The following is a 27,254-nucleotide window of genomic DNA, read 5'->3' on the forward strand; positions in this document are numbered from 1 at the left end:
ATAGAAATCAAATTACTAGTTAAACCAAAAAAAATAATAATGTTGTAACTTTTGAATGGTTGGTTATATAATACTTTTCATGGATGAGAAAAGCCACAAGTGAAAAATGTATGAAACTTGCTTATTTTATGAATGTTGTTGTACTAAGAGTTTTGATATTTTTAGAAGTGTGTTCTCCAAATTTAAGTTTTGTAAGTTTTTTATACTACTTTCAAGTTTAAGTTTTCCAAACATGGTTCATTAAGCATATATTTATTTTTTAATTTTGATTTGTTTTCATCATCTTCTCTTAGATTATTCTGATTTCATTTGTTTTCATTATCATCTCATGATATGCCAAATTAAGCTTTGATATCAAAATCAAGTGTTCTAATTTCTAAGAGAGGAGTAAAGTCAATTAATCATACTCTTAAAATAATAAAAAAACTAAATAAAAATAAAATATTATTATAAAAATATAAAATCAAATGAATTAGTCTTATCCAAATAGATTTTGTTAAGCTTAAGCCTTGACCTAAGCTTAAGCCATGAAGAATCATTCACGTAGAAGTAATCTCAAGCGTTGTAGCACAAAGCACGAGGCATGAATCATAGAGGAAACACACCTTGAGAGGAAACCTCACAACTGAAGTCATGGAAAGGGTTAAGTCATAAAGGAAACCAACTTTGGAGGGAAACCTCAAGTAACCGCCTTTGGAAGGATTTGGAACATCACTTTTACGACTTAACCTTAAAAAATTCAAGTTGAAGCTATAGAAAGGCAGTTTGAAAAGATCTAGAGTAAATCCTCTACCGCTCAAGCACCAAAAGTTATGGCTCAAGCCAAGCCCTAAACAATTACAAATATACACCTCATGTCTACATTTTTTGCATTAAGTGGATGATAGCAACCTCCTTGGCTAGATTGGGGGAAAAGCTAGAAGGATGTTATGAATGGTCCCTTGAAGATATATGGTGCGAAAATGTGGTGGATCATCAAGGATAGGGGCTAGAAATGCGGAAGTTATGGTATTTGTGAGGCTAGAAGCTCATAGTCATATGGTGGTTAAATGGTGGTGATGTTGTGTTTGAAGGCTCTAAGAGAGGTTACGTCAACTCAAAGAGAAAGGTGACTAGAGGGGCCTCTAGGGTTGCTCTAATCTTGATCTAAGATGAGTAGTATGGCAAAAAATGGGCAACATAACATTACTCAACACCATAGATGAATACATTATATGAGACACCTCTATTTATAGGCTAAGGGTTTCTCTTAAAGGTTACTCAAAATCAAGGGTATGTGTTGCTATACTTTATACTTTACTTATTGTATCTTACCTTTTTTTCCATACGATTTTTTTTTTCATTAATTATAGGCTAATATGGAGAAGTGGATGATTATACTAGACATAGCTATGTTATTGTTAATTGATATATTTTTTTTCATAAGTTCAAATATCACGATCTTTCCACTACATACTATACCACCTTTACATTGTCAATCGCTAACCTTGACTTGTAGATCATTCTCAAATGTCATAAATGATCTTTTTAGCCTTTCTAGCCCAAGTGAAATTATTTTTTCGTTCACTTGACAATAATATAAATGCATTCAAAAAGGCAACTCTATTTTGATGTGACTTCAACTATCTTATGTAATAGAAATTGATATTTGTAGGTTTTGAAGGTGTTATTCATCAAATAAAAAAATATTAAATGTATTCAACAATTTGACTGGATTAGGATTTGTTCAAAAGAAGTCACTTATCATCTCAAATTCATCTACAAATCTACTCCATTGATACATTTATTACATTCTAACATCATCATCAACTACTGTAAATCAGTTCTCGAACCTCTCATTGATAGTTTGTAAATGAATCTTACATTATATACTTGTTTGATTATTATCACATTACACTCATTATTTTCTTTGAAAGTAAGGAAATGTTTGCAAGCTTCACTTTACTTTTAGTCCTATCAACAAGTAATGAGTATTCAATGGATTTTAACCTCTTAGCAAAAAGGTGATCAACTAAAGTATGTAACAATTCACGATTATGATATCCACACATTACCTTCAATACCCTCTCTATTATAAATTGGTTTCTCTCTCAATTGGAAAGGATAATCATATTTTCTTGTACTAGATATAATGAGAACAACAAAATTAAGATAAAAAATAATTCCTCTAATCCTCTGAATTAATTCATCACTTGTGAAAAAAATGTTATTTTTACAATCTTTCTTGCAAATTTGATATATAAAAAAAATAAATCTGACATGAAGCTAAAATTTATGATTCTATAAAACTTAAAAAATAATCTTTCATCTTAGACGGTAAACAACTAACATCAACATAAAATACTTTACTTGTTCAATAAATAATGAAAATCAAAAAATTAATAAAACAAAACAACCAAAACAAATTTTAAAAAAAATTCAAAATGAGTAAATTTCAATTTTTTTTTTTATAAAATTGTACCAAATTTAAAAATCTATAAAAAAGCTTAACCAAATTTTAAAATCAAAAGAATGTGTAATCAAATTTCAAAATTCAATCAAATTTTTAAATTCAATGAGTTTTAAATTCATTACATTTCTAAATTTATTAAATTTATTGATCAAATTTTAAAATCTAATATTCCACTTAATATATATATATATATATATATATATATATATATATAAAGTTTGAGGTGTAGGAAGAAAGTTACTTGTTACAAACCAATGGGCCCATAATTCTGCTCACAAGCAAGAGGAGACTTTTTTTCTTCTTACTCCCATTACTAACTTCATCACAACTTTATTTTGAAAGGTTTCTAGAATAGATAATCTAAGTTACTTTGACAAAAGCTCAAATGGTCATTTTAAAAATAGTAGGATATAAGTAAAAATTATGGGAAGGAAAAGTGTAAGTGGAAAACATGCAACCATATCTTTCTTGCTACAACCCATAAAATTTTGTCCATTTTGCCCTTTGTAGATTATACAATCTGAAAGTCAATTTTTTCTCTTAAAAAAAATTAGATTGCACAATCTAGAAATGAAAAATGAATTTCAAATAGTGGAATCCAAAAAGCCTACGGACTTTTAGATTATGTAATTCAAAAATCAAGTTTTTGAGAAAAAAAAATTCAAATTTTATGATCTAAAAGTCATTTTGGTCTTCTGGATCCAGAAGTTACTTTTGACTTTTGAATTCTATACTTAAAAACTATTTTTCTAATAAAAAATGATTTTCAAATTGTACAATTCAGAGACAATGGAAAATAAATCTGAGGGGGTTGCAGGAAGAAAGTCATGGAGATTCAGGAAAGAAGCTGCTGCAAATCGGCTTGAAGACTTCTTGAACCTGAGCTCCATCCAGTTTTGTTTACTCTTCCTTGCTCACTTTTTGTCTCATACTTCCACTGAAGACTGTTGAGCTTTTTGTTGTTCAACCCAATTGCTAGTAGCCAACACAAACAAAAGAAAAATGCCTTTTAAATAAAACTTGACTGGTTGTTATCCTTTCCCAATCACTAGCTATTAGCAATTATCACTTATTGATTTAAACTTCCAAAAAAATGTACTACTACAATGTTTCTCCGAGAATTGTGCCTTATGGCCAGAAAACAATGACTGAAACTACTGGTAATAAATTATTGGGCAATATACAAAGTTTGCTTCCAACCCAAGGAATGCAATGCCCTGTCTAAACCAATTATAAATTACCTTTTTATGGGTGCAGGACAATCAAATTTCAAATGTTGGAACTTCAGATTCAAAACCATGAGTAACTTGGTATAACAGCCGAGGTCCTATACTTCTATAGGGATCGCTTTCTCTTTTCAACTTCAAATAAGCAATACATCTCTCTACCTCGGATTTCACTTGTAAATAAAACTCATGAGATTTCTCCTTATCTCTAAGTTCTTGTTTCCTCCCTGTCAAATAATATCTCATTAATTAAAAATAAATAAAGGTAAAAAGCATGTCATGGACATTACGAGATGTAAATATGAACTAGGCCTACCTTTCGTTTCCAATGGTTTCCCAAAATAATAGTAGAACCGCCCAGGAACTTTAGGCAAAATCAACGGCATATGCACTTGTTGATTTGCCACCTCACCACCAACATCACCCCTAGATTTCCAATTTGTAAGGGATATATTAATATAATAACGTATGTGTATACATATACAGCAGATGGAAAGGACAACGAGGATGTATGTAATGTATCAGTGTTTAATAAAACACACAACAAACAAGATACCTCAATTGCGTAACCTCACTTGTGAGACTTTCTATTTCAGTCCTAAAGTACGGAATCTTCACCAAGTCATCATAATCAAATACTACCTGTAAAGGCCAATTTGACATGATGTGTTATGGTAATTCCTGGTCCAAGGCATATCCACATATCACGGGAAAATGAAATTTAAAGATGTGCACATTCATGCATAAGAATAATAGTGTTCTTTTACTTTAGTCCGTAGCTAACCTTTAGCGAAGTGGTATTAACATGAGATGTATATGCTAATAACTACTTGCAAAGTTAAAATTCATTAGCGATATGGTAAGACTTGGATGACAGTGAAAAGAACGAATTTGACTCAGAGTGAACCAAGATTAAATCCTAAATTTTACAGAGAGAAGTTTGTAGATATGAGAAGTTCAGTAGAATTTTGTTTTCCTGAAAAAACAGTAGATCATGATTTCACTGATGCAAGCAGTTTTAAGCACTTCGTAAAGGAAAAGAATTGGTTCAGAAAAAGACCAACACTTACTTGGCCAAGGTCATCTTCTCCAACTGCTCCAAATGGTACAATTTTGGCTCCAAATCTTGCCGCCATCCTGACAAACTCAGATTGTTCAGGCCAGAATAACTTGTATTCTTCACCCTGAGAATTATTACAATGCTGGAGACTTTAAACAAGTCGGTATATTTCTAAGCATTAACACAGATAAAGCAAGCCTAAATCTTCACCAAAAAGAGACAATAAAAATGAGACATGAGCCTACCATATTAAAGAATCGATATTACTTGTAACTTAAAACCTTAAAACAATAAGTTTATGGATCATCTTCCTTTTATATATATATATATATATATATAAAAGTGAGACTTATATTCACATTTAGATTCCTATCAAATATATCCAAACCAAAATATATCACATTTTCACCCCTTTAGCAGCTTCATGGCAGGCCTCTTGAAAAAAGAGATTATTTCTCACATAAAATTGTTTCCAAATGGGAACAGACATGAGAATGATAAAATTCGCATATCCTTTCATTTTTAATGCCTCATTTGCTTGAACCTTGAAAGATAGCCCAACTTCTTATACTTCAACACGGGTATTCAACCTCAGAACAACGCATTTGTCATACAACATAGGGAAAATGAATGCCAAGCATTTGAATAAAGACTCTTAGAAGAGTACTATATATCACCTCACAGTAAAACCAGTGGAGTAATTTTATGATGATATAGGGAAAGTAAGACTTGGAAGTATGTGTTTTTGCTTACGTGGAAATAACCTGGAGTATATGGAAAACAAATACTTTTCCAGCTTGTCAACAATCCACTAGACTTCATTCAATTTCCCTTTTCTCTTTTTTTACTTAAATGAATATAGTGACATCTGATAATTCGTGCAAGTTTCATATGCACCTTTAAAAATATATGGCCTGGTATTTTGCATTCATGTCCCAGATGGTATAAACAAGTTAAAGACCTTAGAAGTAGTCAAACGAGTAAATCCTAGTTCCATGTGAAAGATAAAAGGTTTTACCTTCCTATGAAGAGCCTCGCGCATCCCTCCAGGATATAATAGCATATGGGCTTTAGAAGAAAAAAGCTTGAAGAAGTTAGCTGGTGCTACAGGGACAGCACCCATAATTCTGAAGTTGTCATAAGAAGATATCTCTGGCATTTTTCCAGTTTTAGATCTCATAAACATCATGGGATGAGCTATCCCACGTATAAGTATATTTCTTTCCAAAAAAATTCGAGAAACCAGGGGAATTTTTTCTAATCCCAGGAGCATGTGGTACCCAACAAACAAAACAGGCCCCTCTAAGGGAATTCCAGCAAGGCCTTTTACAATCGTCCCGTCCTCCAAGGTTGAGAGCATTACAGCACTTGCGACAAGGTTAAACAAACTGGAAGCATTAAAAGTGAAACGTGTCAAGGTTATAACTAGTTTGGTTACACTACAATCAGATAATCAAACCGAGAAAAGCTAAATTGCCAGATAATATATATATATATATAGAAGTAGAAAATAATATTAAAATTTATTATTTAGAATTGATTGAAAATACATTCTCATATCCTCTATTTGTAACAATCTAATTCTCCTAAAAAGGGAAATAGAGAAACTAGGAAAACAAAATAAAATAAAAGATTGTATATCTATTTTCTCTAATTAGAAAGATTCTAAAGAAATCTTCTCTAATTACAACACTCCGCCTCAAGTTGGTAAATGAATATCAATCATTCCCAACTTGCCTATAAGATCTTGAAATCTACCCGGAGGAAGCCCTTTTGTAAAAATATCTGCTATTTGAAGTTGTGTAGGAACAAGAATTGTAATCACAAAGCCTTTGTCAAGATTATCTTTGATGAAATGTCTGTCAATCTCAATGTGTTTGGTTCTATCATGCTGTACTGGATTATGGGCTATGCTCATGGCAGACTTATTGTCACAGTGTAGTTGTATCGGGTTCTCCACTTTGACTTTAAGATCATCCAAAATGATTTTCATCCAGAGTCCTTCACACATTCCTTGAGCAAGAGCTCGAAATTCAGCTTCTGCACTAGAACGAGAAACTCTATCTTGCTTTTTGCTTCTCCATGTTACCAGACTATCTCCAAGAAACACACAATACCCTGAAGTAGATTTTCTGTCAGTAATAGAACCTGCATAGTCAGCATCAGTATATATCTTCATAGTCAATGTGTCTTCCTTTTTGAATAATAGCCCCTTTCCTGGACTTGACTTCAAGTATTGAAGAATTTTGTCAACTGCTTGCATGTGTCTCTCTCTTGGATCATGCATAAATTGGCTCACAACACTAACTGCATAAGCAATGTCTGATCTTGTGTGTGATAGATAAATCAATTTTCCTACCAATCTCTGATATTGGGCCTTCTCTACAGGAACACTTTCTTCACATCCCATTTTGTGATTCTGTTCTATAGGAACTGTTGAAGTTCTACATCCCAGCTTTCCTGTTTCTTTGAGGAGATCAAGTACATATTTCCTTTGGGAGATGAAAATTCCTTTCTTGGAGTAGGCAACCTCTATTCCAAGAAAATATTTGAGTTTTCCTAGGTCTTTCATTTCAAATTGAGCTGCCAATTTATCTTTTAATGCCAATTTTTCTGTTTCATCATCTCCTGCAATAATCATATCATCTACATAGACAAGTAATAGAGTGAGTTTACCTGTAGAAGAGTGCTTTATGAATAGAGTATGATCTCCTTGGCTTTGTCTGTATCCCAAGGATACCATTGCTTTTGTAAATCTTCCAAACCATGCTCTAGGAGATTGCTTAAGACCATACAATGCTTTCTTCAGGAGGCATACCTTGTTTCTTTCATTTTTCACTTCAAAACCTGGGGGAATCTCCATGTACACTTCCTCATCTAGATTTCCATGAAGAAAGACATTCTTCACATCTAGCTGGTGTAAGTCCCATCCAAAATGGGTAGCCAAAGCGAGAATAACTCAAACTGTATTCATCTTTGCCACTGGGGCAAATGTCTCCTCATAGTCAATCCCATATATTTGGGTATATCCTTTTTCCACCAATCTAGCTTTATATCTTTCTATTGTCCCATCTGCCTTATGTTTCACTGTGAATATCCATCTACACCCCACTGCCTTCTTGTCTCTTGGCTTATCAACAATCTCCCAAGTTGAATTTCTTTCTAATGCATTCATCTCTTCTTTCATGGCTTGATTCCAATGTTCAAGTTTCATGGCCTCTTGGATTGAGGTAGGAATTTTTATGGCATCAATGGCAGCAATAAAACTTCTGTGCTTATCAGAGAGATTGTTAGTGCAAACATACTGAGAAATAGGATATTTAGCACATGATCTTCTTCCCTTTCTCAATGCAATGGGTAAATCCTCAATAATACTTACCTCCTCCTCATTGATATCTTCAGGGATCCTCACCTCGGGATTAGACAATTTTTCTTGCTCGAGAGTTGAAGTGGGTTGTTCTCTTCTTTCATATTTTTTGCTAAAAAATCTATCTTCTTCCTCTTCTTCCTCACTGTGGACTATGATACCTTCATTGCTCGGGTCTTGGGCATCCTACAAAGACAAACATGCTAATGACAAGAAGGAGAGTTCATCCACTTCAAGTGCTTTCTCCCCCTGAAGTGGTGGACTGCTTTCTCCCCCTGAAGTGGTGGACTGACATAAAAGGATTGTGTTTCATGAAAGGTGACATCCATGGTGATAAAGACGCGACGACTCTGAGGATGATAACATTTGTACCCTTTTTTATTAGAAGGATACCCAATAAAGACACATTTAAGAGCTCTGGGATCTAATTTACCACGGTTAGGATGATGAGAGTGAACAAAAACAACACATCCAAAGACTCGACTAGGTAGACTCGTTATTAGGGAAGAAGAAGGAACAAAAGACAATAGAGACTCTATAGGACTAATTCCATTTAAGATACGAGTGGGTAACCTGTTGATGAGATATGTGGCAGTTAACACAGCTTCTCCCCAATAATTTTTTGGAACAGACATTTGAAAAAGAAGAGCTCTAGTTACTTCAAGAAGATGACGATTCTTTCTTTTTGTAACCCCATTTTGTTGAGGAGTATTAACACAGGTTAGTTCATGAACAATACCATTATGAGACAAAAAATTGAGAAATTCATGATTCACATATTCAGTACCATTATCAGACCTAATTCTTTTGATATTTTTTCCAAATTGATTTTGGACAAGATGGAAAAAATTAACAAAAATTTGAAAAACTTCAAATTCATTTTTCATAAGGTATGTCCATGTGACACGGGTACAATCGTCAATAAAGGTAACAAACCATCTAGCTCCAGAAATAGAATCTATGACAAGACCCCAAACATCAGAATGAATTAAATCAAATGGAGAAATACTCTTTTTATGACTAATAGGATAAGATGAACGATGGTGTTTTGAAAATTGACAAAAATCACAATTAAAAGACTCAACAGATTCTTTAGTAAACAAGTGGGGAAATAAGGACTTGATAAGACTGAATGAAGGATGCCCAAGCCTTTGATGATGTAACCATATTTGGGATTTTGCCCACGTCTCAAATGTTGCTTGTTGACTCATGATTTTCGTATTGCTTTGGTCATCAAACTTTAAAAAATACAACCCACTATGCTCCTTAGCAGTTAAAATTGTCTTCCCCGTGGCAAGGTCCTGAAAAACACAATAAGTTGGAAAAAATGTTACTGAGCAATTTAAATCCTTTGTGAGTTTTTGCACAGAGATAAGATTGTTAGCTTATTGAGAAACATGTAAAACATCCTTCAATACAATAGATGAGTCCAAAATTATATTCCCAGAGTAGTCGCATATAGGTATACCCTGACCATTCGCAACTGTAATAAGTTGTTCTTTATTTCTTTTACCATATGAGTCGAAGGACACACTAAAAGGTGTCATATGATCAGTTGCACCCGAATCAAGGATCCAAATACCTTGAGACACATGATCAACAGTATTGAGGCAAATCTTACCTTTTATGGACAGAGTGCATGATCCAGAGGACTTACTCATTGATTCATCCATTGCTTTCAAAGGAATAATTTTTACTTCAGATATCCCGTAGAACGCAATGAGGGAGTCTCCAAGACGATGACGGTGTATGGGTCACACCGAGAAAAAAGGAGCAGAACTTAAACAACCAGATCTACTCAAGAAAAGGTCAAACGAGTCGTCACAAACCCTAGGAACAGACTCAGGAGTCTCTGGCGACTCTTTTGTGGCGGTGATGGCGAGTGGGTCTCGCCGGAAAATAAGGAGCAAAACTTAAAACTCAGATTTGCTCAAATACAGCCCAAACGAGTCATCACCGACCCTAGGAATGGACTCAGGGCACTCCGGCGACCCTGTCTGTGGTGGCGCCGGTAACGGTGACGGCGCGTGGCGGCTCCTCTGACGGAGCGACTTCTAGCGTTGTGGTTGTCGGAGTTGGGCGCACCTTTCTGCCCTATCAAAGACCCCAACCGGCGATGGTGACAGCGACGGCGGCGACTGTGCAGCGGAATGGAGTTCCAAGATCGGAAGCTCTTGATACCAAGTAGAAAATAATATTAAAATTTATTATTTAGAATTGATTGAAAATATATTCTCATATCCTCTACTTGTAACAATCTAATTCTCCTAAAAAGGGAAATAGAGAAACTAGGAAAACAAAGTAAAATAAAAAATTGTATATCTAGTTTCTCTAATTAGGAAGATTCTAAAAAAATCTTCTCTAATTACAACAATATATATATATATATATATATATATATATATATATATATATATATATATATATATATATATATATAGAGGGGGGAGAGAGAGAGATAGAGATAGATACACATATATAGTTATTGATATTCACAAAAAGAGACATATCTAATTATCTAGCAACGGATCACGGCTGAGCTCTCCTTTCAATCTACTATCTTTACAATATATACTACTAAGTCTCTTGTGGTTCTTAATTGATGGTTTGTATGATCAAATTAGTCCTCTTGCTTTTACCTGTTCGATTCTATTATTTTTCTGGCTTCATCAGGTGTTGGTGGTATAAAATCTGATGCATAGTCATGATACTTGCCACGGCGGTAGTATGACGTGCCCTTGATTATCGTTACCAGGTCAACGCTACCTTCCTGCTAGCAGTGGACACAGTTAAATATTAGGGTTTGATATCGTTTTTCTCCCACCAGATGTAAAGAATCCTGATGCATGCCTGAATGCAAAGACAAGCACACAGGCTTGAAGAAATGTATAAATGGAGAAATCCATACCAGGAATAGGAAATGGCCACTGTCATCAAATTTACGAAGCTCGCATTTAGCTTTAGGCAGTAAATTGAGTAATCTTTCCCCTTCCAGATGACTAGGTAGTAACTGATCATTTCCACTAGAAGGGCATATCACAAAGTAAGTTTCACTTCATACACTTGAAAATATGCTGGGTACATCAGATATTCAGTGGGATTAATTATTCAATTCAGTCAGGAAATTCGGTGAGATTAATTATTCAAATTCAATTCACTTCATACAGTTACCATCCACTCAGGAAATTCATTATTCAATTCAACAAGAGCACAAATTAGATAGAAAGAATTGCTATTAGTAATGGGAAATCCAACTAGGTTCATGATAATTTAATTTTGTTTTCAGATAAAAACATTTATTTTGACCATTTAAGCTTTTATCTTTCATTTGTTCTCTAAGTTAACCCATAGCAACTGATCAGGATCTGGTTTATAGATTGAGATTGTTCCCTTTACAGATTTCCTACATTGAAGTCTAACTGTATGATATAATTCACCTCCAGTGGGATTTGAAAAGTTAATGAAATACTTTTTTAACCAAATTAATGAAACACTTATTATTCCATGTTTTCACAGTCAAAGTATGCACAATGGCAAAGAGAATGAACCTGCAAAGAATCAAAGTCTGAGCTTTGATAGCATAAAGGCGTGATTGGGCGTAAGCAGAAGCTGACTTGAGCATCTGTAGTTTCCACTCAAGTGTTTCTTTTGGTAATATGTCAGCAAGAACCTGAGAATTAATCAATAAAAGATTTTCAATATTAAAGGTAAATGATGAGAAAGCTCAAAAACCAACCTTAACGGCAAGAGGCTAAAGTAAAGAAAATTCAGTCATGTCAATCAACGCCCTTCAAAAGTCCAGCATATTCCACTTTTAAGAAGTTTGTTTACAAGAAAGAAACAAAATAAGCTATCCAATTTTCATTTCATATTTCTTCTAGAATATGCCTCATGCATTGCCAATTTGTCCTTTTTTTCTCATATTGCTTACTTATTCAAAGCATAAACAAAAAGCACCAAAAAAAATTCTATTTTTCGAACGAAACCAAATGAACCTTACAGGCAAAGATAATGAGAAAGTAGTTAAATCCTTCACTAGCTCTTCAGTCGTATTTTGTAGAGGAAGCCCTTGGACCACATTATCCAACACCCTCTTCAGAGATTCACCTAATTTTACAAGAAATGTTGATGACATAAATGGAAAATGGCATCACTTTCTTTGGTAAAAGAAAGGTAGTATATCGGTCTTGATCCATGAATTATAATAGATATTTTCAGTACGTAAGGATCAATAACTAGAAAACATAACATAAGTACCTTATGAAATTGATGCAAGTACCTGATGATTTATTATTTTAATTATCTAATGAACTATCATTCAGGAAAATTCAGGGAAAATAAGCATGAGCAACAAAAATGGGAAAATCCCGTTTTACTAGGCACCAATTAAATATCAAATCATGAAAGGGGTAGAAGGGGGGAAATGACAAAGATTCAAAGACCTGAAACATTTATATGGTCAAGGACGAAAATGTAAACAGATCCACCAAAAATATTGTCGGACATAAAACAACGGAACACAGATGCTACAAAAGATACATGGAAATAATACGAAATTATACGTAACTGACACGAAACGCATTGATATTTCTCATTGAAAAATTCGAGGAGAAAAACATAAGAATGGAATTATGTTTACGATTTGAACCATTGAAGAAACCAGAAACCTATAACTGACTAAGCAAAAATTACTCACTGCTGAGACTTAGACAACTGTCTGGTAATATAAACAACCTACAAATGGAATCCTTCATAGGTTCCCAGCACCAGGTTTTGTTTCAAGAGTAGTTTCTTTTTCTTATAGCATTTATTATCTTATATATAGTGCATTGTCTTACATGTAGTCCATGTTTAGGGGAGCTTTTATCAGAGGGAAAAAATAGCGTATTTTTCAAAAGTTTTCTTAGAAGCTGCACAAAAAAAGATTTATTTTCTTAAAATAAGGATACACAGATTCTGTTGGCTTGCACAACGACGCAAGTATTTCAAGACATTAATCATTGGAAAATAGTGCATAAAGAAAGAAAAAAAAGCACAGCCTTCATAACAAGATAGACAAACCTGCCATCGATCTGAGAATGTTCGGCAGGCCAGGGGAGAGTGGATCAGGTAAAGCTTCCAATAATGGTGTTAGAAGTTGCAAGTTTGACCTGCTGAATGAAGTAGCTGCCAAATTGGGTGGGGAAGGTGAGATCAAGTTTTGTCCATCTTTAGTACTTATAGAACAGTGAATATAGTAGTTCATAGCGGCTACTAGAGATTCTCTAAAGTTAAAATCCTTCTTGAACTCATGTTTATGGTGCTGAAAAATAAAATCCAAGAGAATAAACCTTATCTACGTTAATTAAAGCTACCTGGGTTTGCCAAAATTAGTACAAGATCAATATCAGGATTACGAGCTGCAACAGCCAGCGCAACGCATGCTCCTAAAGATTCTCCAACAAGATATATGGGTCTGTTAGGTGACCGTTGATATTCTGACTTAACTGTTCTCTCAACTATTTTCACAATGTCTGCCAGAGGGACGTATACATAACAAATTATAATACATCATTCAAAGAATTTCTGAAAACATAAGAAGAAACATATTCTCAACACAACCAACATACTCTCAAGCATCTTCCGAAAGTACGGCAGAAACAGCAGAAAAAACTTATGGTTAGAGCCAGAGAGTTCAATTTGAGCACGAAATAGTATAATGAGGTACAGAGGAAAACAGTGTACCTGTAAATGATGTTCGATCCGCGACCGGAATATGCAAGCACCATATATCAAAAATCCTTCATTGAAGAAAAAGAAACGAAAAGAGTATTTCTCTCATATCAATTAATAACCTTTTCCTTCAAATTCATCTTATCACCTAAAAAGTGCATTCCTAAAATCACAATTTGGTGCGTGCAATTAGGCCTTAACATTAAATGAACACAAACCTTCCCAGCTTCTGATGATGTGAAATAAGTCCAAGTCCCACCCCATCGATCCCTGAAAAAATTGGAATGCTTTACACAAGTTTGAGTAACCTTGTATGAAATCATGACATGAACACATGGACATTATAATTAAAAGATATAGACATAAAATGTGCATAAAAAATAGTTATATCTCATTATATATATAATATCAAATCAGGACAGTTCTCAATCTGAAAAATAAGAACTATAATTATAAATTATTAGATGTTTGATAGATAAAAATTAAAACACAAAACACATTATTTCTTCTGAAGCATAGTGCAATCAATAAATAACTTATAATATTAAGCACTAGCTTTTGTAACACATGCATACACGGAGAGCTTGATAGGTCCAATAAACTTTATTGGAATGACTCAAAATGGTGTTTGAGAGCTTAATAGCTTATTATCATAATCTCTACTATGGATGACATAAATTCTATACAGTATTACACCCACAAAGACTTGAAGTGAAAATAAAATAAACCATGAGAGAAGGACTAGAACAAAAGATAATTACGCAAGGAAAATAAGAGCTAAATTAGATATAGAAGCATAGATTGAAAATTGAAAATAAGTTACATACTACAAAAAAATTAAATAATTTTTTTAAGCTGTATATTAGAAGTTGAATATAAACAATGTCTGTGATTTTAGTAATATTTTTAAATATAAAATACACAGTTCGATAACAATTTTCCAAAACAAAAACTAAAACTTACTAAATAGCTTCAAATTATGTTCATAAATTATTAACAGTGATTTTATAAATATATAGAAAAATTACACCCTTATATTTATTATTACAAGAGTTAATCCAAACTTTTTATACTATGCAAATTCAATTCCCATTTTTTTCTTTTGCTAGAGAACAAAGTGAAAGAAATTTCAATAATTTAAGGACAAAACAATTTATATAATTAAGATAAATGAGAAGTGTAAACTACATTTCAAATGTCAAGGTTAATCCTCCCTTACTATTTGAAAGGAAAAGTTGTAAACAGTATAACTGAAAGAAATCATGTTACTGCAGTAAATTTTATAATTTCGTTGACCACAAGACTTTCAATTAAAAAGAAATAGCCAAAATAAACTATTGGTGCAGACAAAAAGACGACATGATTTCCAATTAGGTGGAGATAAAAGCAGCATAGGCAGCAGTTTACACAAAATCAGAAATAAATAAAGAAACCAGGTCACATGTTGCATCTTCACAAGTATTTTTCATCATATTTTCTTTTCTTTCATCCTAATGTCAAGGAGTCCGTCACTTACTTAGGTCCACCTCATGAAATTTAGGCCTTAACGTGGTCATTTTTAGTAAGATAAAAGAAGCTAAAAGTGATGTATTTTTATCTTGAAAACAGTTTTCCAAGATTTTATAATTTTTCAAATATAAATGAGCTCCACCTGTACTGTCAGGGGTTGATATGTTCTTTTAATTTAAATTATACAGTGTTCTCTCATGTAATCTTTAATCTTTTGGGTTTATTATAAAAATTATTTATAGTCCATTTGACATTTGAAATTATCATTTCTAATTTAAAATTTTGTAAAATATATAAATCTTTTGTATTTTAAAATGCAATAACTCAACCTACTTAAAGTAAAGTTTTTCAATCATCATAAAAGTAATCAAAGGGAGTTAATTCCCCTTTAACTTAATTCAGGAAGAGTGAACATGTGATTTCATCTTCCGAGGCTATATTTATTTTTGTCCTGTCTTTTGAAGTCTTGGTCAGATCATGTTACCTTTATTTTATATGAAACAGAGGAATAGCAGCAGCTACTCAGAAAAGTAAAACCGCATCACAAATAGGAAGGAGCTACATTATCTATAAAAAGAAATTGTGTGATTCTAGTTTTACCCCTCCAATTTTTACTCCAATTTTTATTTAAAACGATGTCTTCCATGAAAGGTTGTGTTGTGCCAGTAACTAAAACTTGGAAGAGAATTATTCCAGCTAGGGTGGTGGAACTTGTGATGGTGTTTCGAAGCCACTGAGGTCAACAATGGATAATGGAACTAGTGGCCGTGAGGGTGTTTGGAAATGGTAAAGTTGAGTTTACCAAAATTCAGAGTCCATAAATATGCTTTTGGAATAGTGTTGCCAGAAGTGTAAGAGGACAGATCCGTAATAGGAAAATCTAGAATAGTAGTAGGAGGTGCTATCTGTGTCGTTTTTTCCTGAAGGTAACATAGTATTCTAGTGACAGTATTTTTAAAGAAAATTAATATTTTTTAATTTTTTACCCTTTTCTTTTGAAATATAATTTTTATTCAAACTTTTAAAGTGAGCAATAATCTTTACAAAATATAAAAAGTAATTAATTGATATTTTCTGTCAGAATATCATCCCTTTCGTGTGTTTAAAAAAATGTATATAAGATATACATACCCAACCATGTATGTCAACTTAAATTCATTTTTATAAAAACTACCCCGCTTATTCCAATTGCACAGGTTGAGCTCAAAATTTAGTAAAACAAAAATTTTATAACCTGAATCAACCTTCTACAAGTTGATAAATTAGTGGAAATTGATAGATTAGTAAATTGATTTCTTTTTATAATTTATTTTATATATTATAATACAATAAAAATAAATTAACTCAATTTAGCTTTTTACAATAAAAAATAATACATTCATCCTAATTATTTAAATATTATTTTAAAAATAATAGTTAAAAATTAAAATATAAAATATATAGTTTAGAAAAAGTAAATTAAACTTTTAAATTTAAAACGATGAAATTAAAATCTATATAATTAAAAATAATAAATAATTATAATAAAAGGCTTATAAATATTGTAATTACTGCAAACTTTAATTTTTTTTTTTGTTAAAACTAAAAAGGTAACCAACCATCTTAGTTTATTCACCCATTCCAAACACTCAACATCAAATAGATATTGCTTCCCATATCTTTTTCAATTCCTAAAAAATCGAAAATAATAATTTTATTTTTAGGCTTAAAAAATTATATAGAAGAATGTAAGTATATTTATTCACACAAAATTGTTTTTTTCTAACAGGATAGCGTTTATTTCAGTGTTTAAAAGAATATATAATTTATATTTCCATGCAAAAATATGTTTTATCATCGTTACAGCGTTTATTTTATTTCATTTTATTTCAATTGATGTAATACAACATTTTCATGAATTAAAGAAATAATATTATTTTTAAAATCCCGGACGTGAATTGTTTGGATATAATATATTCTGCAACAAAAAATATTTCTACCAATTACATTTCCAAAATTATAAAATCACATAACTAAAACACGGCGACGGTATCACACAAGCGTGACAAAATGTGCGATTTAAAAAAACAAACTAAAAAAGTGGAGCGCAACTAAAAGGTGAGGGGGCAAAAAGCAAAACATATCTAATTAAACCAAACAGACAAGTAAAAACAATTCAAACCCAAGAGAAAAAAAATACTAAAAAAAAAATAATAAAATATTTAAGAGAGAGAAAAGTACTGACCTGGCAAAAAGAGCAGAAGAGGAGAATTGTCCAAACGGAAAGCGCATTCCAACGGCGAAAACCACCGTGGTGGTCCACCATCTGGTTTGATCAATTCCTTTGATTGTTCCAAATATTCGTTCCAACAGTTTATCCGTCGCTTCTCCTTCTCTTCTAGAACTTTCTTATCTTTCTCTTTCTCCACCGCGCCGAGGCTTTCTGCTGTAGATGCTAGAATCTGATCTGCCGATAGGGCGATGCGCGGAGTCACAGTCAAGATCTGGTTGGAGTTCAGTTTTCCAACTGACCGAGGGCTGAAGAGCACAGTAGGAATAGAACAGGCTCCGGCGGCCCCCATAGTGGCAGGTTATTAGAAAAGGCGAATAGGATACTACGATTAATTGGAAAAGTGTTTAGCAGTGAATCTCACTGCAGAAATGAAAGTCTGAATCAGGAAGCTGAATATACACTCTGGTATTTATAATAATAATATACATTAATGATAAATTAAGACTAAGATTATTATATTCATATTTGATAACAGAGGGGAAAATCAATACAAGTATATGACAAGAAAAATGAGGAATGGTGCTTACAGAGTGAGGAAGAAGAGTCTTCTGGATGTGAGACAGTACTATATGTGCTATCTGCTGCGTGTCAGCTTGTGGGTGAGGCCTTATGTGTTTTCACAAATCAATGTTGTATTTTTAATAATATATTTTGTTTCGGCTTAAATACTCTCTACAATAAAATTATAACTTTTATGAAAAAAAATAGGAAAAAATTACACTTACTAGGGCAGCCGAATCTCACTGTCATTTTCTTTTCTAATTTTAAAATAAGTATGTCTTTAATTTTTTCAATGAAATATATTTACACCGTTTTGTTCACGTTTTGTTCACTTGGAATGATCGGAGGAGATGATTGAGTGGAGAGTGATGGAGTGGATTCAAGAAAATTTGAGAGAAATTTTTTTTGTGTGTTTATTTGAGTAAATTTGAAAGTAATTAAGAGTAAATTTAAAGATAAAGTTTGTGAGAATTAGTGCACGATTTCATTGATGTGACCGTTTTAAAAAATTTGTTTCATAAGTAGAGATTTAAAATAATATAAAATGATATTTCTTAATGTTATATTTAATTGTAAAAATATTTATTAAAATAAAAAATTAAAAATAATTATTTAAAATAATTTATAAAATGTAGTAAAATTATAATTTAAAAATATGATAAAATTGTAATTATTAATATTGTATATAATTATAAAAATAATTATATAAAGAGAAAAAAAATAAAAATTAATTATTATTATTATTATTTATTATTTATTATTTTTATTATTTGTTGTAATTATTATTGTTATCATTAACTATTTAATTATTAAAATTTAAATTTAAGATCCATTTAATATTATCTAACGGTCTTAATTAGTTTTTAAGATAATATTAAATGCTGTTAAATATTTATATATTAAAATTTAATATATAAACTTGTATGTTTGAAAATATTAACTTTGATTATCATATTTTTATTATTTTCAAATTCATCGTTCAAATTGTATTAGGTACTATTTTTAGCTTTTGTTATTTACAGGTTAATTTCATCTTCATCTCACGTACATTTACTTTGTTCACAACTCCTTCACTTGCAACATAAACAAAAAAAAAAATATTATGGTGCGGCATCTACTTGTGCTGCTTCAACCATTGCGGTGCTTCTTCTTCATCGCCACGGACTGCTTCGACACACTGTGCATCCTCCGCTCTACTCCATGGATGTCCTCATGTTGGGCTCCTGCAAGGACTACTCCTCCATGAACCTGTTCATGTCCTCAACGTTCTCCACGCCCACCACACGCATCATCTACTCCTCCTCATGGTTACGTTGTTGCATCTATTCATCCTCATGCTTCAATGATCCAGTCTGCATCATGAGGTTGCTTCCACACACTCCATCGACGCTGGTACATGGACGTCGTCATGTCCGCCTACTACTGCATGGACCTCTGTTGTCCTCACCGCTCTTCACGGCCACCAACTGGACCAACATCATAACATCAACAAAACCCGATGGAGGAAGCATGGACGAAGTGTGGAGGAAGCCTCAAGCGTGCTGTAACCGAATAATGTGTGGTGTAATCGAATCGAGGAACTCGTAACCGAATGCACCATAAAAAGAAAGGTTGTAACCGAATACAACTTGTAGGGAGGGGTTCAACACTCACACATACACATAAGTCTCCACATTGCTAAGATATTGTCCGCTTTGAGCCAAGCCCTCACGGATTTGCTTTTGGTACCACTCCAAAAGGCCTCAAACCACTAGTACCACGAAGATACCTCAAAATCCATTTCACAGCATTCCAATGCTCTCTACCTGGATTTGACAGAAATCTGCTAACTGTACCACCAGCGTGTGCAATATCAGGCCTTGTACATACCATTGCATACATCAAACTACCCACCGCAGAAGCATAAGGAACTTTTCTCATAGTTATCTTCTCAACTTCATTTGAAGGACTATGCTTAACACTCAACATAAAATGAGTAGCAAGAGGAGTACTTAACACCTTAGCATTCTCCAGTTGGAATCTTTGCAGCACCTTCTGAATGTAGTGATCCTGTGATAGCCAAAGTTTCTTCTCTTTTCTATCATGAGTGATACTTACACAGAGAATCTTCTTAGCAGCTCCCGTGTCTTTCATGGAAAATGACTCACCCAATTGCTTCTTCAACCTGTCAATTTTGGAAACATCTTTTCCAATAAGCATGTCATCAACATATAACAACAATGTAACGAAATCCTTCTCAGAAAATTTTCTGACAAAAACACAATGGTCAGAAGTAGTCTTCTTGTAGCCTTGCTCACACATAACAGACTCAAACTTCTTATACCACTGCCTCGGAGCCTGCTTTAAACCATATAAGCTTTTTCGTAGCCTACACACATAGTCTTCCTTGCCTTTAACAAGAAAACTATCTGGTTGCTTCATGTAAATCTCTTCCTCTAAATGAAGGAAGACTGTTTTCACATCCATCTGCTCAACCTCCAAATCAAGAGTAACAGCTAAACTTAATACAGTTTGGATAGATGTCATCCTCACCACAGGTGAAAAAATCTCATTAAAGTCAACACCCTTTTCTTTGTCTAAAGCCTTTCACCACTAATCTGGCTCTATATCTGGTAGATGTAGAATTTTTTTCTTGCTTCACCCTGAAGATCCACCTATTCTCTAAGGCTCTCTTACCCTTAGGCAACTTCACCAAGTCATAAGTGTGATTATCATGCAGAGATTTCATCTCATCCTGCATTGCATCCAACCACTTTTGCTTTTCTTCACTTTCAACGGCCTCCTCATAACATTCAGGTTCTCCCTCATCAGTCAACATCACATACTCATCGGTAGAGTACTTCTTAGAAGGTTGTTTTGGCCTGTCAGATCTTCTAGGTTGAGCTTCAGGTAGCTCAAGTACATCACCAAGACTCTCATCATGTTCCTCTTCATCAACATTATCAATAGGAACATCCAAGCTATCTCCAACCTACTAATTATCAATATCACCATTTTGTTCATCATCATGAACATCAATATCCAAANCATTAATAGNCAANCGAATTGGATCAACATCAGTCACATTACCGTCTTCCTTAGGAGTAGACTTCTGCACCTTATCAATATCTTCAATGGTTTGATCTTCCATGAATTGCACATCACAACTTCTAATAACTTTCTTTTCAATGAGGTCATACAACTTGTAGCCAAATTCATCTTGACCAAAACCAATGAAGATGCATTGCCTTGTCTTCACATACAACTTGGATCTTTCATCCTTTGGAACATGAACAAATGCTTTACAACCGAAGACACACAAATGATCATAAGTAACATTCTTGCCAAACCTAATCTTGTCTGACACCTCAGAGTTCAAAGCAACTGCAGGACTTAGATTAATAACATGCACTACTGTAAACAATGCCTCACCCTAGAAATGCTTAGGCAATTTTGCTTCAGAAAGCATACACCTAACTCTTTCAATCAAAGTCTTGTCCATCCTCTCTGCTAAACCATTCAACTGAGGAGTTTTGGGAGGAGACTTCTCATGTGCAATACCATATTGTCTACAATAAGCATCAAATGGTCCACAATACTCACCACCATTGTCAGTACGAATGCGCTTCAGCTTCTTGCCTGACTACCTCTCAACCAAAGCATGGAATTCTTTAAACTTGTCCAACACTTGGTCCTTTCTCTGTAGTGCATAAACCCAAAGCTTCCTTGAACAATCACCAATACAAGTAACAAAATAAAGTGCACCACTAAAAGACTTTACCTTCAACGGGCCACAAACATAAGAATGCATCAATTCAAGCAACTCTGACTTCCTGGACGGAGGATGCTTCTTGAAGGATACTCTGGTTTGTTTACCAGTCATGTAGTGAGAACATTTCTCCAACTCTACATTCTTCAATCCTGAGAGAACATCCTTTTTAGCTAAGCAGTTAAGCCCATTTTAACTGATGTGCCCAAGCCTTCTGTGCCACAAAGATGACTTCATATACACGACATTCATACTGTCTTTAGCAACCAAAGCTTTTGTCCAGTAAAGCTTAAAGTTTTTCTCCCCTTTAGCCACAATCAAGTTACCTTTGGTGAGCTTCCATTTTCCAGAACTAAAGTGGTTATCATATCCACCATCATCAAGTACCTGCACAAAAATCAAGTTAAAGCGAACATCTGGAGCATGTTTAACTCCTCTAAGCAGCAACTGCATCCCCATGTTGGTTTTCAAGTGAACATCACCAACACCAATAACCTTAGACACCCCATCATTACCCATCTTCAATACTCCAAAATCACCAGGTGTATAAGATGTGAAGAACTCCTTCCTAGATGTAACATGCAGTGTAGCACCACTATCAATTATCCACATGCTCTCATCAAATACAAGATTAATAGTGTCATAATCACGAAGACAAACAAGGTCACCACATGTAGTAGTAGTAACACAATCACCATTATCATTATCTTTTTCTCTTTGCTTACCCTTTTTGTCTTTGTTCTCTTTCTTCCACAAAAAACAGTTCTTCTTTATATGTCCTGTTTTGTGACAATAGTGACACTCCACATTCTTGTACCGAGACTTGGACTTGCTCCTGCTTTTATCTCTACCACTGTTTTGTTCTTTCTTCTGGCTTCTCCCCCTATTCTCTGTAATAAGCACTTCTGAATGAGATGAAGTACCCTGTGTCTTCCTTCTCATTTCCTCATTAAGAACACCACTCTTTGTCATTTGCAAAGAAATATCACCATTAGGGGTAGCACTTATCATGGAAAGCATATTTTACAGATTACAATAAGATGAATTAAGAATAAGAACAAAAAACACCTTCCTTAGACAAACGAACGAAAGAACCTTCCTTCGACAAACGAATGGAAGAACCTGCTCAATCAGCTTGAAGAGAACTGCTCCGACCTTAGACGCACTAAGCGCGAGCTTCTCCTATTCACAAGGTTTGATATGAGCAACACTAACACTTGAAAACTTCCTTAGAGCATATTTGTATTTTCAAGTGGCTTAGATTGACCCTCTAAAGGGTTTGGTAAAGAGTATATATAGCCCATAGGGTCAGAATCTAAAAAGACAACTCCCAACTGCTAGTGTTAATCGATTATTAAAAGTTATAATCTATTATTTGTGTATGTTATGGGTTTTTCGAAAAGTGATAATTGATTATCCTGAGGAATAATCGATTATCTGCACGACTTGGGCAATGCTGACTCAGACTGAAATAATCGATTATTCTGACCAATAATCGATAATTTGTGTGAGCATTACGTTTCCTCTCAAGCTCGTGATAATCGATTATTACATCAAATAATCGATTGTCTACGCAAACTTTCTCTAGACAGGAATATTTCTTTGTGTTTTACATCAACAAACTTATTCCTATTACAATTTAATTTAGAAAATGATTTTATAATAATTACAACAAGAGTCTTCAAGTTCTTTATCTTGTAGCATCATCAAAACCATAATATCTTCAAGATACCAATGCTCCTCATTGGTAACAAAGAGGTTCTCTCCAGCCTTGTGATGCGGGAAGAGAATGGTTTGGTAGTGATGACTTTTTCGGATGTGTGATGCGGGAAGATGATGGTTTGTTAGTTATGACTTTTTTGGTTGTGTGATGCGGAAAAAAGGTTCTCTTTGGTTGTGTGATACGGGAAAAATATTCTCTTTGGCTGTTTGATGTGGGAATGAGGATGTCGTGTGATTCGTACTAAATCGGTTCATGAATGATATGGTTATGCGGTTAATGTTGTGATGAAATATGTTTATGATTAAAGTATTATGTGTTTAAAATGATTGTATTTTGTGTGTTATGATATTTATGGTTGCTCATTCTTGCATGTTGTGGTTGTGTTTTCCACCTACGATGATCTTACTTGTACGGAAGTAGATAGCATTGCAGATAAGACCAGATCGAAATAGCTGACAAATTAAGAGTTGAGATTTAGGTTCGGAAATTTATTACTACCTTCTATTATTGAAAAATGTTTAAACTTGACATTTTTATGTAAAAAAAGTATTTTGAAATTTCTAGGCAACATTTATGATTATCTTTAACATTTTAATTGATAAACTTTGATTATCTTAATAAATGTTTTATAGAAGAACATTGAAAAAAATTTCACACCGTAACATTTTGAAAATTAGGGTGTTACACTCCACATTGCCTACCATGTTATAAGGACGTTAACATTAATAAAACCACACCCGTCTCTTCAGAATCACCTCTTCTCTTTCTTCCAAGAGACAAATCAAACATTTTATTTCGAAAAACTTTGTTTACTTGAGATTTTTATCTGACCTTATCTGTTTATGTTATTTGTTTATACTTCTTTATGCTAACATTAATTGCAGCTAGGGGTTCCAAAATCATAGTTGCATAACTTTATAGAAAATAACAGTTAAAACAAAGAAAGCTGAAGGACGAAAAGACTTACAAGGGAGAACAAAACAGCAAGTGCGATGGAAATTTCCTTCCTAAGAACAGCAGAAACTAAGAACAGAAGTGGTAGAACACGCTACGGAAACTTTGTTAGTCGTAGTGGATGGATCTCAACATCAATTTCAGGATCCACTACTCCATCCGATGAACTCAGATCTATTCAACAAAATATATTATTTTTTCTTTTTAGAAAAATATTCTTTCAACCATGTACCAAAATAAAAAGATAAGTACAAAAAAAATTCGGTACTTATCTTCACTCTCTCCACAGTGTTGTACATTTGAAAAAAAAAATTGGAACTATTTTTCGTTAAATACGTTTTTAAGTATAATTGAATAGTAAATAAGAAATTTTTTATCATTAAGATATAATATCAGAGATTTATTAAAAAACTATGTATGAGAAGTAAATTAGATTTTTTAAAAAATTTATTAGCATTAAGTAATGCATTTAAAGATGAAATTAATAATTTAGGTGAAAATGAATTCAAGTTGGCGATTTTATTTTATTTTTGTCATTCTCCACACACATGTAATAGAGTATTCCACTTTAGTATCGGGAAAACGTCTTAAGAGAGTTTGAATTATGGCTAAAAGTTTGGTAAATGTTAGAAAGTCTGTTCCAGTTGATTTATTAAAAAGTCACCTTTTTTAAGTTGCTTTCAAAGTTTTAGAGATAAATTCTCTTTAAGACCGGAGTGATATGAGATATGAAAAACGATATAAAAAATTGAGAAGGTATAAAAGATATTATGCATCTTGATTTTGTGACACGTGGTCTCACTGCGTTATGGAAGTTTTCTATTTTCGAAACGTTTATCTATCATCATCAGTAAATAAATAGGACATCATAATAGATACTATGAATTAAGATTACATCAGTAAAACAATCACTTTTTGTGAAAACACATTACGACACCAATTACTATTAGTGCACATTACGACACACAACACTAATATATGAAAGTATCATAAATAATGTCAGATTTATTAAAGTTGTTCCAAAATTTAAACTCGTCTTAATTTATAGTTTTTTATAATTATGATGCATTTTAGTCGACTTAGCTACTGATGCAGTCGAATATAACAAAACAATTATAATAGTTAGTAACAGTCAAGGAAATTAATTGAATACGCAATTGATGCAGTTGATTCTCATTTAATGTTTGGTCAACCAAATTAAAAATATGACCGTTAGACAGTTAAGTCAAGTATTAACAAAATTTCAAAATACAACAGACTTAGTCGAATGCTATATGCATATAGTCGACTATGTAACAATATAAAGCATGTTGGAAAACATGTAGGTTTCGTTTTTACACCAAGAGGGGGGGTGAATTGGTGTTTTATAAAAAACAAATTCTTTTTGCAATCTTGAAATCAAAGTATGAAACTTTTCAAACTTTCTTGAAATGCAAGTAATGAAAATTTGTAAGCAGCGGAAAAACGTAACTGACTACGTTAAATGTAAAGTCGACTGTAAAGTAAAAGTGTAGGGATAGAGAAAATCAAACACTAATTTTTATACTGGTTCAACCAACAATGCCTACATCTAGTGTCCTTCCAACCCAGGAAGCAAATGCATTATAATGATTGCGGTTTTTACAGCAAGGAATTTATATAAGACCTCCACGTAAAAAATATAAATCTCCTCTCTAACTCTAAACCAAAATATAGGCAACAACAACAGCAAGACTTGCAGCAAGATATCCCCTCCTCTGCAATCTGACAACCACTTTTAACAATCCTCAAAGTGAACTATCCACTGTAATCACAACAAGTCCAAAACCAACAGACTTCACGGATGCCAAGCCAGAATCAATGCAACAGTCTTCAAGGATGCCAAGCCTCAATGTGATCAAACTAGAAGCACCTTTCTTGTGCAGAATATGATCAAGCAATGTGTGCGCAGTCACTCTCCCTTTGAATATCTTTCAAGAAAGATCACCACGGTCTTCTTGGAGAATTCTTGGAGCTCTCAACCAGAGAATTCAATCTGAAACAGAAATGAAAATGTTAGATCATCAAAAGTCTCTTAACAGATTCGTGTTCAGCCTATTTATAGATTTCTGTTTTTCAGATAGTCTCACAGTCGAATATGCTACTAATTCAGTCGACTGGATTATGACAATTATAACAGTTCAGTCAAACTGACAGCATACAATAAACCAAAAAAAAAAAGCACATTTAACACAGTTGACCAAGACATCAATGCTCAACTAACTTTTGAAAATATAGCCGTTGGAGTGCAAGAGCATAACAGAATTTCAAAGCAGACAAATAATACAGTCGAATGTGTAGCACACAAAGTTGACTTCAACATGCAAAACATTTTGAAATTCTTTTCTTAAAATTTCTCAGAGCACTGATTCTCAAAATCTGTAAAAAGATTTTAGCATAGTCAAATCTATTAATAATGGAGTCGACTACACTATAACTTTGTCACACAGTGATAAGTTCATAAAAGTGCTTGTAGTTTTCAGCTTTAAAACATGTGCAGTAAAACATATGTAATGATGCATTGCACATAACACATAAAGCATATAAACATATTCAGCAGATATATCAGTCAATCAACATAGGAACATGTAACACAATACATAAACATGTTCAACAGATATAACAGTCAATCAGCATAAGAACATGTAATTTAGCAATAACATATGTGCGTTATTAAGCAATGTGTTGTCATCATCAAAAACTAGAGTGACA

General features: G+C 33.3%; 1 protein-coding gene across 3 annotated transcripts; it reads right to left on the bottom strand.

The window, feature by feature from the left end:
* Positions 1–3,119: 3,119 nt before the first annotated feature.
* LOC106759371 (acyltransferase-like protein At3g26840, chloroplastic) lies at positions 3,120–18,217 on the bottom strand. Of its 3 annotated transcripts, XM_014642520.2 has the most exons (16): positions 18,126–18,217; positions 17,551–17,958; positions 14,036–14,087; positions 13,830–13,885; positions 13,460–13,618; positions 13,167–13,271; positions 12,106–12,212; positions 11,654–11,775; positions 11,014–11,128; positions 10,745–10,875; positions 5,757–6,126; positions 4,749–4,862; positions 4,235–4,320; positions 3,995–4,104; positions 3,694–3,905; positions 3,120–3,427 (listed from the first exon to the last, which is right to left on the bottom strand). In XM_014642520.2, the coding sequence occupies exons 2-15, from the start codon at positions 17,885–17,887 to the stop codon at positions 3,715–3,717; spliced, it is 2,055 nt and encodes a 684-aa protein (XP_014498006.1). In that variant the 5' UTR covers positions 17,888–17,958; positions 18,126–18,217; the 3' UTR covers positions 3,120–3,427; positions 3,694–3,714. The 3 variants fall into 3 exon arrangements, with proteins under 3 accessions (XP_014498006.1, XP_014498005.1, XP_022635528.1); XM_014642519.2 differs by lacking the exon at positions 3,120–3,427 and having other exon boundaries at positions 3,506–3,905; XM_022779807.1 differs by lacking the exons at positions 3,120–3,427; positions 18,126–18,217 and having other exon boundaries at positions 3,506–3,905; positions 17,551–18,063.
* Between the last annotated feature and the right edge of the window lie 9,037 nt (positions 18,218–27,254).

The sequence above is a fragment of the Vigna radiata genome, chromosome 4 (genome assembly GCF_000741045.1).
Source record: "Vigna radiata var. radiata cultivar VC1973A chromosome 4, Vradiata_ver6, whole genome shotgun sequence".
Lineage (NCBI taxonomy): Eukaryota > Viridiplantae > Streptophyta > Magnoliopsida > Fabales > Fabaceae > Vigna > Vigna radiata.